A 15,238-nucleotide genomic window follows, 5' to 3' on the forward strand; every position below is an offset into this window, starting at 1 on the left:
GTGATTTTTTTTTGGTGTGAATAAAAATAGCTTTATAATTGCAACAATAAGAAAGGTAAATCGTAATAGACTGTCGTCTGCATGTATCTCGTGATTTTAATTGCATGGAAATGATTGGAAGCATTATTTCAATGATTTAAAATTTTTAACTGTTGCCATCTTGTATTTGTTAACAAATAAATGTTTGTAATTATTTTATGCAAGGCTTTTAAAATAATTTTCTATTTTCATTCTTTGCTCTGCTTTTGAGATAAATGAGGAATTGGGATGGTCGTCAAGTTTTGGCGTGTTTAATTTTGTTTTTGTTGGGAATATTGCTTCCTCGTCTAGCATGAGGAGGGATCAGAATTATAAGAAAGATATAGAAGAAAGTTTCGTGATGGCTACAACATACTCGTTTTAAAAATTATTCTTAACTCTTGAACAGAGATATGATCATCTATTTCTTCTTCTTCTTGGTTTGGAACTTCTAAAGATTGTTCAATTGAGAAAGAGGGATCACTTATATGAGATCTTCACCAATATCATCTTCATCAGCATCAGTTGTATTTGATTCGAAATTGGAGCATGACTGACCAAAGCAATTACTGCATATTGGTGAACAAAGCAATCCGACTTTTCTGCAGCCACAATTATGATTACATCCCTTCTTGCAATTGCAAGAAATAGAATGAAGAAGTTTTTCTGGAGCGGGTGCAAGTAGAGTCTAAATAGGTTCCAAAACGTTATCTTTCAGTGCCCATCCCCAGTTTTCAGGGTCGAACTGATTGCCTAGCCGTACTTGGACTTGGTAGTACACATGACACTTGTTACGTGTGTTAGCAAGAAATTGCTGCTGGTTTGTTGGGGCAGTCATAAATTTGTTAAAAATGACATCAGAGAAGATGGAGATATTTTAGTTATCCAACGACGTTGCTCTACAACTTGTATATTCTTAATATGATCAAAATATCCATCGAATACTACAATAACATTGTTACCACAAAAATGTCTATGTATGTAATTAACATACTTCTCAAAAATTGCATCGAATTTTTCAGTCCGATCCCATACAACGCAGTGTAAAAGATATTCACCGTCAATGATATAGGTAGTATTTTCTTTATCAATTTCAACAGGTACACATTGAAAGCAATCAAAAATAGCTGCGTTTATGTTTTACGCTTTCCAACTGCATCAAAGAGTGATAATAGATAAGGAGCCAATTCATACTGGAAAAATGTTTCAAGGTGGGGGGAGGGGGGATAAGACCACCAAGGCATAGCTTCAAAATCTCCGCTTGTTTGTACATAGTTGCATAGTTTTCAAAGTTTGTTATCCTCTATTTTTAAGGCACTTATCGTTATAGAGATATTTATGAAAAATTGATTTTTCTGAGCTTTGACCTTGAATCGAACGTTTAGCTCCACTTTGATTCATTGGGAACTTTTGAATTTAGTTTATAATGATGTCTCCAATTATTTGTTTGTTAATTTTGTAGTCAAAATGCAATATTTGGGCATAAAATGGGATGTTATGGCGAGTTTTTAGAAATTTGAGTCCCTGAACTGCAGTTTTAGGCTTTATTTTATCGCTTTAGGGGGGGGGAGGTATGACCCCTTGACCCATCTACTGAATCCCCTCTCATTTGAGTATAATTATCTAATTTTCAATCTTTCTATCCTTTATTTTTACCTGAATACTTACCGTTTAAAAGATATTTGTAAAAAATCTATTTTGACCTTGAATAAAATTTTTAGCTCCATCGGGATCAATGGGGACTCCTGACTCTTCACATTAGTGATGTCCTTAACTATATTTGTGTTAATTGCATAGTCAAAGTACCGAATTCGGATACAAATAAGGGGTCTATGGGGAAGTTTTTGAAATATGTCTCCATTACCATTTTAAGCTGTAGGGTAGACCGACCAGTGAATGAACAGTTAAGCACAATTTCATTTTTAAAAAATCCTAGTAATTTTAAATACTATATTATACAGATCGTGATAGCTAAAACATTTTAATTGATCTATGTAAATATCTCTAAAAAATCGCAGGAACTTAAATGGTACCGCTTCCGACTTTTTTAGGTGTTTAAAGAAAAAATGGCACAACGACCCAGTGAATGAACACAAATTGGTCCAGTGAATGAACATGATAAATTTTTATTCAAAAAAGGGACTAAGTTTCTTTGCGATCTATCTATCTATATAACTATCTATATCTATTTATCTATCTATCTATTTCAATAACTATCTATCTACTTATCTGTATCCAGCTATCTATATATTTATCTATCTATCTACCTATCTATCTATCTATGTACTTATCTATATATCTATCTACTTATCTGTATATCTATCTATTTATATATTGTATCTATCTATCTATTTATCTATCTATCTATCTACTTATCTATCTATGTATGTATCTATATATCTATCTATCTACTTGTCGATCGATTTATGTACTTATATCTCTACTTATCTATATACTTATCTATATATCTATCTACTTATCTATCTGTCTATCTACCTAACTATCTACCTATTTATCTGTCTGTACATCTAAATATCTACCAATCTATTATCCTAATAAATCTATCTATCTACCTGCTTTCTTACCTATCTATCTACCTACCTATCTATCTATCTCCTTATCAGTATATTTATCTAGCTATATCTATCCACCAATGTATATCTATCGGTCTATCTACCTGTCTATATATCTACCTACTATCTATCTCTATATCAGTCTCTCTAACTAGCTATCTATCCCTATATTAGTCTTTCTATCTACCTATTTATCTATTAACCAAAAACCATCTGTTTTTCTATCAATAAATCTATCGATCTATCTACCTACCTATTCTATCTCTATCTACTTATATATCTATTTCCCTCTTATTTTTTATATATCTTACTCTATCTTCCTCTATCTATTTATCTATCTATCTATCTATATAAAAACATACATACATATCTACCTATCTATTCTCTCTCTTTGTATATATATTTCTATTTCTCTGTCTCTCTATCTACCTGTCTATCTATCAAGAGAGATAAAGATATAGAAAGATAGATGTAGGTAGGTAGGTTAATATACAGATAGAGATATAGATAGATAAAAGATAAAACTCAGTAAAAAATGCATTGTTTACAAAGACAAAAATAAAGAAATCATAAAATATATAATGAAATACATAAATAAAATAAGCATATAAAACTATCTGCATTACAAAAAAGTACGAAAATGAAAATATCTCAAAGAAACTTCAAATTTATTTTTAAATCAAAAGAAATTTTACCATTGTTCATTCACTGGGTTTTTGCAATTTTTCGTACCCAGTGACTGAACACCCCTCTACCTGAAAATTTACGCATTCTGCATTGACTGAAACAATTTAAATCCATAGCCTAAATATGTATACTTAATTTTTCTTTCGTAGAGTTAAAGAATAAAATTTATTGATAAAAATAATATGTATCAAAATAATTTCTAGCACGAAATCAGCCTTATTATTTTGAAAGAGAGAAAGAACGATTCACGGCAGTAAAAATTTCAAATTTTTTTCCAGGAAAAAAATTTATCCAAAGTAACCAATCAGGTGTCAGATAGCTTAGAATATCAATAAAGAACGCTTTTGTAGTGAATTTATTCAGAAAAAAAATTTGGAAGCTTATTTTTTTTTAAAAAATGACGCGCTGTTCATTCACTGGGTGGTGTTCACTCACTGGCCGGTCTACCCTAGTATCTTTAGGGTGGAGGGTATGACCCCCATGACCCATCCTCGGAATTCCCACTTGTTTGTACACAATTGCATGCTTTTCAAACTTTGTAACCTCCATTTTTTTCGGTAACAATTATCGTTTCAGAGATATATATGAAAAATTGATTTTTTACCCTTTGACCTTAAATAAAATTTTTAACTTCGCCGAGATCAGTGACGACTTTTGACATTTCATGTATAATGATGTTCTTAAGGTCTGTACCCATTTTCAGCTCTGTGCGAATTTTTCCGAACTTTCGCTTTTTTTCTTCTTCTTTTTTTTTTTTTTTTTGTCTAATTTGACCGGGCTATTTTACACTTGTTGATTTTATTAATGCGAAATGTTTTTTGAGAAACATTTTAGCTATTTTAAAAGGTGTTGTTTTCAAACCTGAGTACATTGTAATTCATGACATCAAGACTTCTTCTAAATTTTTATGGAACATATTTTATATAAATGACAATGTCGAACACCAACAATTATGTTTTTTATATAAAGATATTTAATTAGCATTAAAAACATTAACCCATTCGATGACCAGCCCGAAAACCCTTAACGCGCATGCCGCAGATAACGAAACAGAGTTGCTTTTTGCTACGTTGTAATAACACTTTTCTCCCCATTTTGCTATCGGTATTTTAATGTTGTTTTTGCTGTTCAGCTTGCATTCGACAATCGCTTCGCTTTATTTGTTTTTAAGCGCTGAATTAAATAGTGCAATAAAATACAAGGTTGCTAATATGTGCTGAAATATTCATACATTTACGCAGTACATAACAGGAAAATAAGAAACAATAGAGGATTGGACGAAAAGAAATTATTTTCATAACACTAATTATTTTATTAATTTATTTTTCTTTTTGCTTTTATCTCAGTATATCTTTTTTTTTCTTTTACTGTTAAACGTAAGATGATCTATCTTTCAAAAGGCCTCAACAAAACATTCTTCAAACAATTGACTGATCGATCCAACGTGTGAGCAAGCGGACAAAACGCTGAATGGACAAAAACGCTTTAAGTGTGGGAATGATATTCTAAGAGGATAAAAAGTATTCTTCGGTGCCTTTTGATATATTGTGACACTTCAAAACGACCAATTAACACAGAGACATCCCTTTGATGGCAGGACTATGGTCGACTTTTATCGTAATTCAGGTGACTTTTAAATCCCTTCTGAATGCCCAGATATCAGTTGCTCAAGCGTGGGAAGTATTTTAAAGATAAATGATTACAAAAGATCAAAACTTGCGGCTAATCCCCTATTTCCCTAAAGGATACTTTTGTGCATGCAACTAAAAGCCCCCAGCTGAGAGAGGAATAACTAGACCGACTGGGAGGTCTGTATTCTCCAAGGACCCTCTTTGCAAACATCCGAGCAAGTTAGTTCCATTCAAAGAATGGTCAGAAGGTTTTAGTGTTTTGTGGTCAACCCTTCCACATTATTTTCTTACAACAAAACAGTTTAGCTCAGAAAGGAATTTCAAAGCAAGCTTTTATGCTTATATGACGGAACATGTCTTCAGAAGGAAAAAAAAAGGAGATCTTGCTTGAAATCGAGTCGGATTTTGAATCTTTTTTTTAAACATACTTGGATAAATTTTAGTTAGTTTCATAGGATTATTTACTAATTATGGCAATTTGATTATTGAAAAGAAACCAAATATTTAATTTATATTTTTAAAATCTCATAAAAGAAGGTACAATTAAAACATTGGAGCTATTTTAAGACAATAAATAAAATCTGAAAAAGAATGGGAGAAAAGGAATGTTTTGTTTCTTATGAGTAAAGCGTACAAAAAAAGAACTCAAGATATTATCATTTTATTCGTACTGTCGTATCTGTTTTATGTTTTACATAGTCAATTTTTACGTATAGTCAATGCGGTCGTCTTTTTTTTTTTCGTGAAATAAAAAAATATTCAAAACCGTATCACTAAAAATCCATCAAAGGGTGCCGCGAATATAATTTACGTTTCAAAATATCATGATTTAAAAATAAATAAGCACTAAAAAATAATAATAGTATACAAATAAATAAAAAGCGTAGTAAACACATTATAATAATAAAAAAAAACGTACTCGTACAAAATTAAGATACGTAAGATAATTTTTAAAAAAATATTGCGTAAAATAAATTATAAAATTTGAGGATTATGAACAATTTAGTGAAGGATACTTGCGTAAGAAGGTGGATTTTTGATAACAAGGAAAACATATTTCTGTTTATTTGCTTTATTCAGGCATAGAAATATTGATAAATATGTAAGGAAATATTTTCACACTTGTTCATCAGGAGTTCAAATGCCAGAATGCTAAGAAACAAAGCTTCCATGAAAAGATAAAAATATAATGCCTGATTATTTGAAGCATTATACGTGTCCCATCAAAGAGTACTTGAAAAGTTAATACCTTAGTAAAATAAAATAAATTACAACAAGTTCTGTGAAATACTATAAGTTACATCCCTTTTGTCTAAGAAAAGAGCTTGATTACCGCTCCCCTAAAAGCTCCAGAACCCAACAGAGAAGCGCAATAACTGGGTTCTGCTCCTGGAAGGATCGCCGACACATATTCGGCCGAAGCAAAAACTGCTAGAAACGCCGTGACGACACAGGATCGTCGAGGGCAGTTAGGAACCATTTTCTTGCGACGAGCCTGAATCGGCCGGGGCAGTATTAACACAGACTGCGCGGCCGATCCTGTATCGGCCGGGGCAAGGAATGGGTTAAGAAGCATAACCTGAATGTAATTGTTGTCTGATATATATATTTTTTAAATTTTATTTTATTTCTTTATTAATTTTTATGCATGTTACTTTCTACACACTTCAAATCTAAAAATTTTTACTGTTCATCAAAATGCTTACTTTTTTTTTTTTTTTTTTGCATCTGTTCTATATGAACTAATAATGTTTTTTTTTTTTCTTTTCTTAATTTTATCTATTTTATTTATTTTTTCATGAAAAGCTCTTAATGTACTGTTATTAATTGCAATTTCACTTTCTTGAAATACTTTTATTTAGCATACTACTTATTTTTCTCACTCAATAAGTCTTCAATAAATGTTTGCCTTATATGACATTTTCAGTTTTCAGGTCATATTGTATTTTGCTATATCAGTAATTTCTACATTAAATGAATTCTATTTTGTAATTTTTTGAAGTAAATTTGAATGTAGTTAAACTTTTAGAAGCTTTTCAGTTTACTATTTCAGATGCAGCATATTTCTGTTAGCTTTATATTATTCGATCAACTAAAGTCTTTTTATTTCCTGAATGATATGATATAAAATGGTATTTTGGTTCTTCAATTTATGGAAATCTTAATTATAGCCTTAATGTTTTTGCAGCTGTGCCCTTTTCCATTTGATCTTGCAAGACAAACGGTTGAAAAATACCCCAATGCAAAATTGCTTTGGGCTCAAGAAGAACATAAAAATCAAGGTTATTGGTGTTATATTCAGCCCCATATGGAAACTGTTACTAATCATGAACGTCATATTAGGTATGTAAACAATTTCTGTGTTTCAGTTAATTCTTATACAGAGTTAAGGCTTCATTAGGAATTATGTATCATCCAATATCATTTGTAGCAGTTTTCAATCCAGTTTTATTTTAGATTTGCGATTTCTTGTAAAGTAAAAAGCAAAATGTTAATTCAACATTTGGTTTAACAAGTAAGATAAAGTAAAACACCAATTTTACATTTCTGAGGGGACTGGTTGAAAAAAATCTAAAATATGAGAAATGCATGTAAATCAAATAGAAAACACTAAAAATGGTAAAGATGACTCTTTTAAGAGGTATACTAACCTATATTTTACTGAAAGAACATTATCATACATCCGGGCGAATATAGTCCGTAAGAGTGGGGTTTGTAAAATAACTGGCTGGAGCGGTAGCATTTCTGTTTTTATAGATTTAGTTTCAACAACTTGGATAAGCTTTTAAAAAGCACAACTGGAGACATATTGGATTATTCAATAAGTTACCGCCCTATAGCCAGATCTAAGGCATGAAATACATCACCAGCTCAGTCAATTCCAGCCGAGGACTGCAGTTTCGTGATTATTAGCACTCATCAGCCCGGCATAGGAGTGACTGAGCTGGAGGTGGAAAACCCCTTAACAATCGGATAATTTTCAAGAAAACAGTCATAAAAATGTCTTTTTTTTATTTAAGAAAATTATATAAAAATAAGTGTATGAACAACATGTGCATTCAGTTTTTCATTTTCAATATTTTTTAGATTGAAGTTTTTAAAAAAATTTAAATTTTATGAAAAGTCAACAAGCAAGCCCAAGCAAACAGCGTAGGTTTAAGAATTAAGTCTTTTAAACATTAAAAAATAATTTTTTTAATCTTTGGTGTAATATCAGGGGTCGATCCAGCGCAAAATTAGGGCCGCTTTGCGGCCCCTTCACAAAATTCCGCATGGCAAAAGCGACCCCTTTCACAAAATTCTGCGTCGCAAAAGCGGCCCCATTCACAAAATTCACCATCGCAAAAGTGGCCCCATTCACAAAATTCCGCGTCGTAAAAGCAGCCCCTTCACAAAAATTTATAAAAAGGCACCCATTTCACAATATTTTTTAACCGCAAATGTGTACGCATCTACGCGGAAGCCTACCCCTCTTCCACCTTCCCCCATCTTATCTTTTTGCCTGCTGCGTGAGGTGTTTTTGCTTGAGAGCGTCAGGGGGGGGGGGGGCGAGAGAGGGACGCTTGTGATTGGTGGCTGGCGAAAATCCAAGAAAAATAATGAGCACGTGATAAAGAATTGATTCGATGATTTTCTGCTGTTCCACGAGTGCGAATTGAAGACTGACTCATTTCACGCCACGGCAAATTAATCGCCTATATTCTGTTGGTTTGATTTGCTTCAATGACCAAATACTTCTGAATTAAATATTCCTTTGAATCATTGTAACTTTCAATTGTGTCTTAGTTGCACGCATCCTTCCTTTATCCATATTATTTTGCCAAATTATGCACTTTAAATTCTCAAAAGTAGTTTCAAATTGAAACCTTGCCAGTTGCAGATCTTCTATTTTTTTTTCCTCTTTCTTTTTTTTTTTTAATTTTTTTAAAAATATTCACCTGTTTTTTTCAATTTGTTCCTATTTTCTTCAGTTTATTTTGAAAAAGTTTAAGGTTCATAGTTGGGGGGGCGGGGGGTTATCTTACGGAACGGACGAGCAAAATTTCTGAAAATTATTCCCGAACGAAGGTTAAAAAAAAACTCGAAAATCTTATATTTTCCTTTTTTAATCAATTGCATAGAAATTCGCATTGAATACTGGCGCATGCTGATGCAAATCGTATTGTCTGGCAATTAATTAAATCCTGTTAGTATGAGTGACTACGCGGGAAACACCGAACAACCGATTGGCGAAATTCCCTATAGTTTGGAGATGATACTGTCCGTTCTCGAAAGCTCATTTGACACGATTGCATTTAACGAAAAAAAAAGGTGTGATTAGGCCAGGGGTACCCACTTTTTCTCATATTCTTTAGTTTAAAGCAGCGTTTCTTGATCTTTTTTTGAATCTCGGACCGGTAGAAATTTATATTTTTTTTTTCAACTAAAATAAACTAATTTGTTTTGTCCTTTTTTTTTTAAACAAATGCCAGAAAGAAAACTTTTCTACTTAAAGTAAACTTACAAAAGTTAATTGTAAGATTTTTTAAATAACTTACACACTTTGAATGTAAAAATAAGCGCAGCTAATTTGTGTAAATTTTCATAAGCGAATGAATCTTATAGAGAAACCACAAAACGTATGCAAAGTAATGGATATATTAATGCATAAAATATCGTATAAAATTAGGAATAAAATTAAAATAAGGAAATTTTATTTTATTGGAAACGGGTATAATTCTTCGAAGATCGGTCAAATTTTCTCGCGGACCGGTGCCTGCGGAGAATTGCTGGTTTAAAATGCATTATTCATTTTTTTTCTTTCCTGCTATTTTTCTTGTAGACTGTACGCGTAAGAGCAAAAGATAACTTCCAAAGTCACGCTAGTTTGAGCGTACAGCATACAGTAAACCAAAAGAATAACGGTATTATTTTTTTGTAGTTTAATTCCTAGATTCCTTCTTTTATTGATAAAATACAATGCCAGCTGAAAAATATCGTCGGTCATTCTATTTAATCTTGCTGTCTTTTTAAAATAAATATGAAACTTCCAGATGAGCAATTTCGCAATTTTTTAACACATGTCCGCTAATGGTGAGCAACGGGAACAGCACGCAAAGGAAATTTTATTGAGTGGGATTTTATTAAAAAGTGGCGGGAATCGCGTAATCTGCAGACGATAAATTAAAAAAATGTGATAATTGTATATTATTCCAGTTCGTTTTCTTTCTCGTTATTAATTTTTCTTTTGCAACAGATCGTCTGCGATCCTGGAGCGCAGACGATATTTTTCGTAGTTAGCTTGTTCGCTCAACCTAAGGCCTACGGCTAAGAGGTGGGGTGCGTGCGGAGAAAAGTTAGCTTGTTCGCGCTTTCGCGTGTTTAAGAGGACATTTTTTAGGCGCATCAAAGAATAAATTGATATTCTATTCAATTATAATTTGTGTGCGAGTGGATAATAGATAATTTTAGCGGATAATGGAGCGCTGGAGATAGCAGCCGCAATAATCTCAGTTTGGAGAGATTGCTTGTTCGTTGAAAATTATTCTTCAAGAAATTAAAATATGAAGCGAGGACGTCCTGCAGCGGGAGGTACCTCCCGAAATTGTGCGTATTATGTTAAAAAATTTCGCTCTTCGAACGTTCGGTCCCAAAATATTGTGAATTTCTTCAAGTCAGCAATTAACAACCCCGATAAAATTGCTACCACCACTTCATCATGCAGTAACAGTAACGCAAATGTTCCCGTTTTGGAGGGCTCGGGAAATGTGGTAAAAGATAATACATCAAATGACAGTGAGGCAGTTCGCGAAAGTATAACGATTTTTGAGCAGAAAATACTGGAAGTGAATCTGGAGCAACTTCAACTGATGATGATAATGAGATTGAGCCATCAAATAATGATTCAAGCATTGTATTTGAGAGTACAATTGGAAATAAGAAGCATGCAATAAATAAAAAGTACATTGCAAATTATGAAAATGTGTATAGCTGGCTTTACTATAGTTATTCAGCTAAAGGTTTTTTGTGCAAAATATGTTCATCTTTCATGAATGTTAGTGATTTGAACAAACCTTGAGTAAATATTGGAGTTGATATCAAGAAAAGCCGTCACCCTATAGAGTTTAAAAAAAAACATGAGTGCAGCAAAAATCACAGAGAGGCTGTCAATATACAAAAATCTAGTGCTAAAGAAGGAATTCTCAAAAAAATCTGAAAGTGAAGAGATTGGAAATGAAGCAAAAAAAAAAAAAACAGAAAATTGATTGGTAAGTTTATTCAAATTTTGTACTTATAATCATGAAGCAATGGGCCATTTTTGAGAATTTTGAATCTCTAGTTAGATTTTTGGGGGTAAATTTAGATGACAATGAAATGAAAAAACATTTGCTAACTTGTGGTAAGAATGCCACGTATTTATCCCACATTTCAGTTCAAAACATTTATCTTTGAAAATACCAAAATTCCGTTGTTTTCAGGAAAATCCTAAGTTTTACTTTGATTACGCAATATATATTTAGTATTAATTTGTGTTGAGTTTCGAAATCCAATTCTAAAATAACTTTACTAAAAATAAAATTCGTTTATATGCTGTTTTTATATTTCTATTTCTTTCGAAGATCTTGATTTCCTTACATGCGCCATGGTAAATGAATTTTTCGCATTTTTGATGTTGACTGTACCTTGTTAAGTGGCAAACAAATAAAATTTCTTTATATATTTATTAACATCATTAAATTGCAAAGTTTTAAACGAAATACCTACTCTGTAAGAACGTCAAATGTCAAAAAATTAAACGCTGAATGCTGGTGCAGTATTATTTTGGGTTTTAATTACTTAAAACCCAAAATAATACTACGGTTTTAATTTAAGTTTTTCAAACACATACATTCTTCTGTGTTAAGAAATATGTGATATCTTTGAGTCTGTTCATATTGTATTTATTGGGAGTTATCATTACGTTCAGCAGCATGTGCAATTTTCATTGATCTAAAAGTATTTGAGAGGGGCAAACAGTAAATCTGTTGTGAGACTTTCACCTTAAGAAAGTGTGCCTTGCATATGTATATTTGTAAAAAACAATAAATGTAATGTGTGTCAAATTACGAATAAAATGTTAAGAGTCTTACTTCCCCCCTCCCCCAGCGCATTTTCTCTAGACGGCTTTCAGGTATTCTTCAAGAACTTGCAATCACCCCTGAAACCTGTCTAATGCTTTTCTATAACGATACGACAGCTAAAAATGCTTTTATATAATCTTTTCCAAGAAAAAAATCACAAGTTCTTTTTTACAAAAATAAAGAAAATTCACAAAAATATTTTGCTTTTTCACAAAAATAAAGAAAATTCACAAAAATATTTTGCTTTTTCACAAAAATAAAGAAAATTCACAAAAATATTTTGCTTTTTCACAAAATGGGGACCTAAAAAATAAAACCTGGATCGACCCCTGTATATGAAACGTTATGTGTGGGACAAAAGGTTGACTTTTTTGTGGAATGGCCCATAATAGGTATTTTGCGGGACTGTAGCCCTCATTTGAATGAAGAATTTTAAGATGTTCCCATTATTATAATGAGCATTTTCAAAAACTGTTGAGATTACTTCAAAACTACTGGCTTTAATGAGGATGTTAGGAACTGTTTTGCTTTTAACCTTTGCTAAGCCATAACTGCTACTGATTGATACAGTACTATTTCTAAGCATATCCTTGTGCTAAGGATTATATTTAGAGCTGTAGGTCAACCGGCAATGCAGAAGCAAAGGGTGCCTGAACATAAATTTGCAGAGGGGCGGGGGCTGATTTTTAATTACCAAATGAAACTCTAATTTTACTAAATGATAAAAAGTGAGCACATATATTTGCCTACATTTAATAAAAAGCAACATCACACATCGTTATAAAAACATAAAAATAAATAAACAAAAAAATGTTGCAATTTTGCAATACTATCTCAAAATTTATCAAAGAGTCAGACAATCTGCCGAAGAACAAGTTTTTTGGGTAGGTTAAATGTGACCTCCCATCAGAACTACCCTGTCCAAAAGGTACATTGTTATGACTTGTTAAGCCAAATATAGTGCCCCCTTCCTGAAGATTTAAAAAAAAGGAGGGCATGATGCTTCCTGAAAAAGGGCACTTCAATACAATAAAAAGGACCCTTTTTCAAAAGAATTTTGTAGTAAAAGAGTACAAACTTTGTTGCACAAACTTCCCATGTCATTCTAGTGGCTAAGGGAAACAAATGAGTTCTTATGAGAATAATTAAAGAGAGAAATAAAATGTATTCCAGGCAAATTAAATGAATTGGTTTTAATAGTTTCGTCGCGTTAATATTGCACACCCCAGCATGGCAGTATCACGAGAGCGAGAAATGGAGGTCGAAATCCCAGCACGGCGTTTTCACAGGAGCGAGCAGGAAGGGGTTAAGGAAGCCTAGAGTGCCAAAAAAACTGGTAGCTAATACAGAATTAGCACTGACCAGAAAAGTGTCCGAAACAATGGTTTGGTTCAACTCGAATGATATAAATTTTCAGAACAATTGGTTAATAACTCTTTGAGCTAGAATGCCCACCAGTTAGAAAAAGTTGTTTTGAGAAAAACGCATTTGAAACACAATGCTGTGAACGTTTTTGAGGTCTCTCTAGTCACTCTAAGTGTTCATAGCATCAAAACTAATCGGAATTTTTCATTGAAATTCTGGCAACATATTCTTGAGTAGTTTTACTAATATTTTATGACATAAAAAAGGTTTTTTTTTTTTTGACCCATTTAAACTGGTTTCCCCCTTGAACTAATATTTCTCTTCATAAGTTAATGTTAAATTAATTCTTTAGTAATATGATTCACTAGTTAATAAGTTCTAATATATTTTCTAATTAATGACTTTTATGAATGCTTTGTAGCTATGCAGGCCGTGCAGTATCTGCTTCAACTGCTACTGGAAGCAAGCAAGCTCATAAGAAGGAGCAAGAAAAAGTGCTAAGTGTTGCCTTGGGTCTATGAAAGAAATGTGCTGTGATATTGGACTGGCAATTAAAATTAAAACTTGTACTTTATATACCAATTATAAGCAGAAATAGTGCAATTAGTAATTTACATTATTTTGAAACTCATTTTGCTTCATTCAAGGCATAATAAAGTTCAGTTTTTTGGTTTCCATTTCTAATTTTTGCTATGTAAAAAATAACTTTAGTCTGTCAATAGTGGGTTTTTTTTCCCTCCCTCTCCTTTTATGCCTATTAAAGTTGTACTTAGGAAAGGGAACAACAGAATTATCATTCCTAAGCATTTTTCTGTGTAGCCATTTCTTAATGCTCTAACCTGCTGATTCTCTAGTGGTTGTTAGCTTTTCAACAGAAACCATGGTTTATAAATAAAATGATATTTTTGAGCTTCTTTTATTTTTATTTATAGTTTTAAAGTTACATTACTACATAAATGAATATTTTTTTTATAAATATTGAAGAAGTGGTGCCTCCTATAAATAATATTTCTATGTTACAAAACCTTTTTTTTCTTCCGAAGAAAATTGTTTCTTATGATAAACTACTAGGTTAAGGGTCTTCTGCTTTTTCTGTGCAAGGGCCATATCGATAAACTTATATAAAGAGTAATTAGCCACACATATGAGGAATAAGTAACAGCAGAAATTTTAAAAAGTGAAGAGGGAAGTTACAACAATACGATTAATTTTAAAGGGAAAGGTGGGGTCAGTAATTTTTAAATTGTCAGATGTTTTGTGCTAAAACTAAATAAATAAAACTCAATGGAAGCCTAATTTATAATACGGTGTACATTTTTTAAGCAATGAAACAGAATTACAGTGACATGGTCATAACGATAACGTAAAACCCATCAATTATTAAAACAAAAAATTAATTGACCTCTCATTACCGGAGGAATTTAAGTCTTTAATCCTACTAGGAAACTTTGCATTTTGTTTTTGCTTTAATGAAGTTTTGATGATGGGCAGAATCTTTGTAGTGATTTGCAACACACCCTCCAAGTGTTGACTTGTCAAAGGTATTCATATTTTTTATTATGTTCTTCATTTGACTAAGCAATTTTTCGCATATGTAGGTACTGATGCAGATAAAAGGCATAAACAGAGCATGAACAAATATTCCAGGATACTTGTTTTAGGACACGCCCTCCAATTCCCAACTTCAGCGCTCAAATATGCTACCTTGCGGTGATTTATAAAATTAAAGAAAAAGGCAAAACATTGTGTTCCATGTGCGTCTGTTGGTAAACATAGGCAGTTTGTTTATGAGTATTTATTAATGCATTCAATGTGTCTTAGATTGCTTTGAGCAACAGAAATTGTTTCCTCCTGTAATGGTATT

The 15,238-nt window shown here is 32.2% G+C and overlaps 1 protein-coding gene across 1 annotated transcript in view; it reads left to right on the top strand.

The window, feature by feature from the left end:
- LOC129221530 (2-oxoglutarate dehydrogenase complex component E1-like) overlaps window positions 1-14,047 on the top strand; it is a 90,070-nt gene extending 76,023 nt beyond the window's left edge. Inside the window, exons 21-22 of the mRNA XM_054856021.1 lie at window positions 7,098-7,252; window positions 13,796-14,047. Coding sequence (XP_054711996.1) covers window positions 7,098-7,252; window positions 13,796-13,895 — 255 coding nt within the window. The 3' untranslated portion in view covers window positions 13,896-14,047. The remainder of the gene's footprint in view (window positions 1-7,097; window positions 7,253-13,795) is intronic.
- Window positions 14,048-15,238: the final 1,191 nt, after the last annotated feature.

Source organism: Uloborus diversus, chromosome 4 (assembly GCF_026930045.1).
Source record: "Uloborus diversus isolate 005 chromosome 4, Udiv.v.3.1, whole genome shotgun sequence".
Lineage (NCBI taxonomy): Eukaryota > Metazoa > Arthropoda > Arachnida > Araneae > Uloboridae > Uloborus > Uloborus diversus.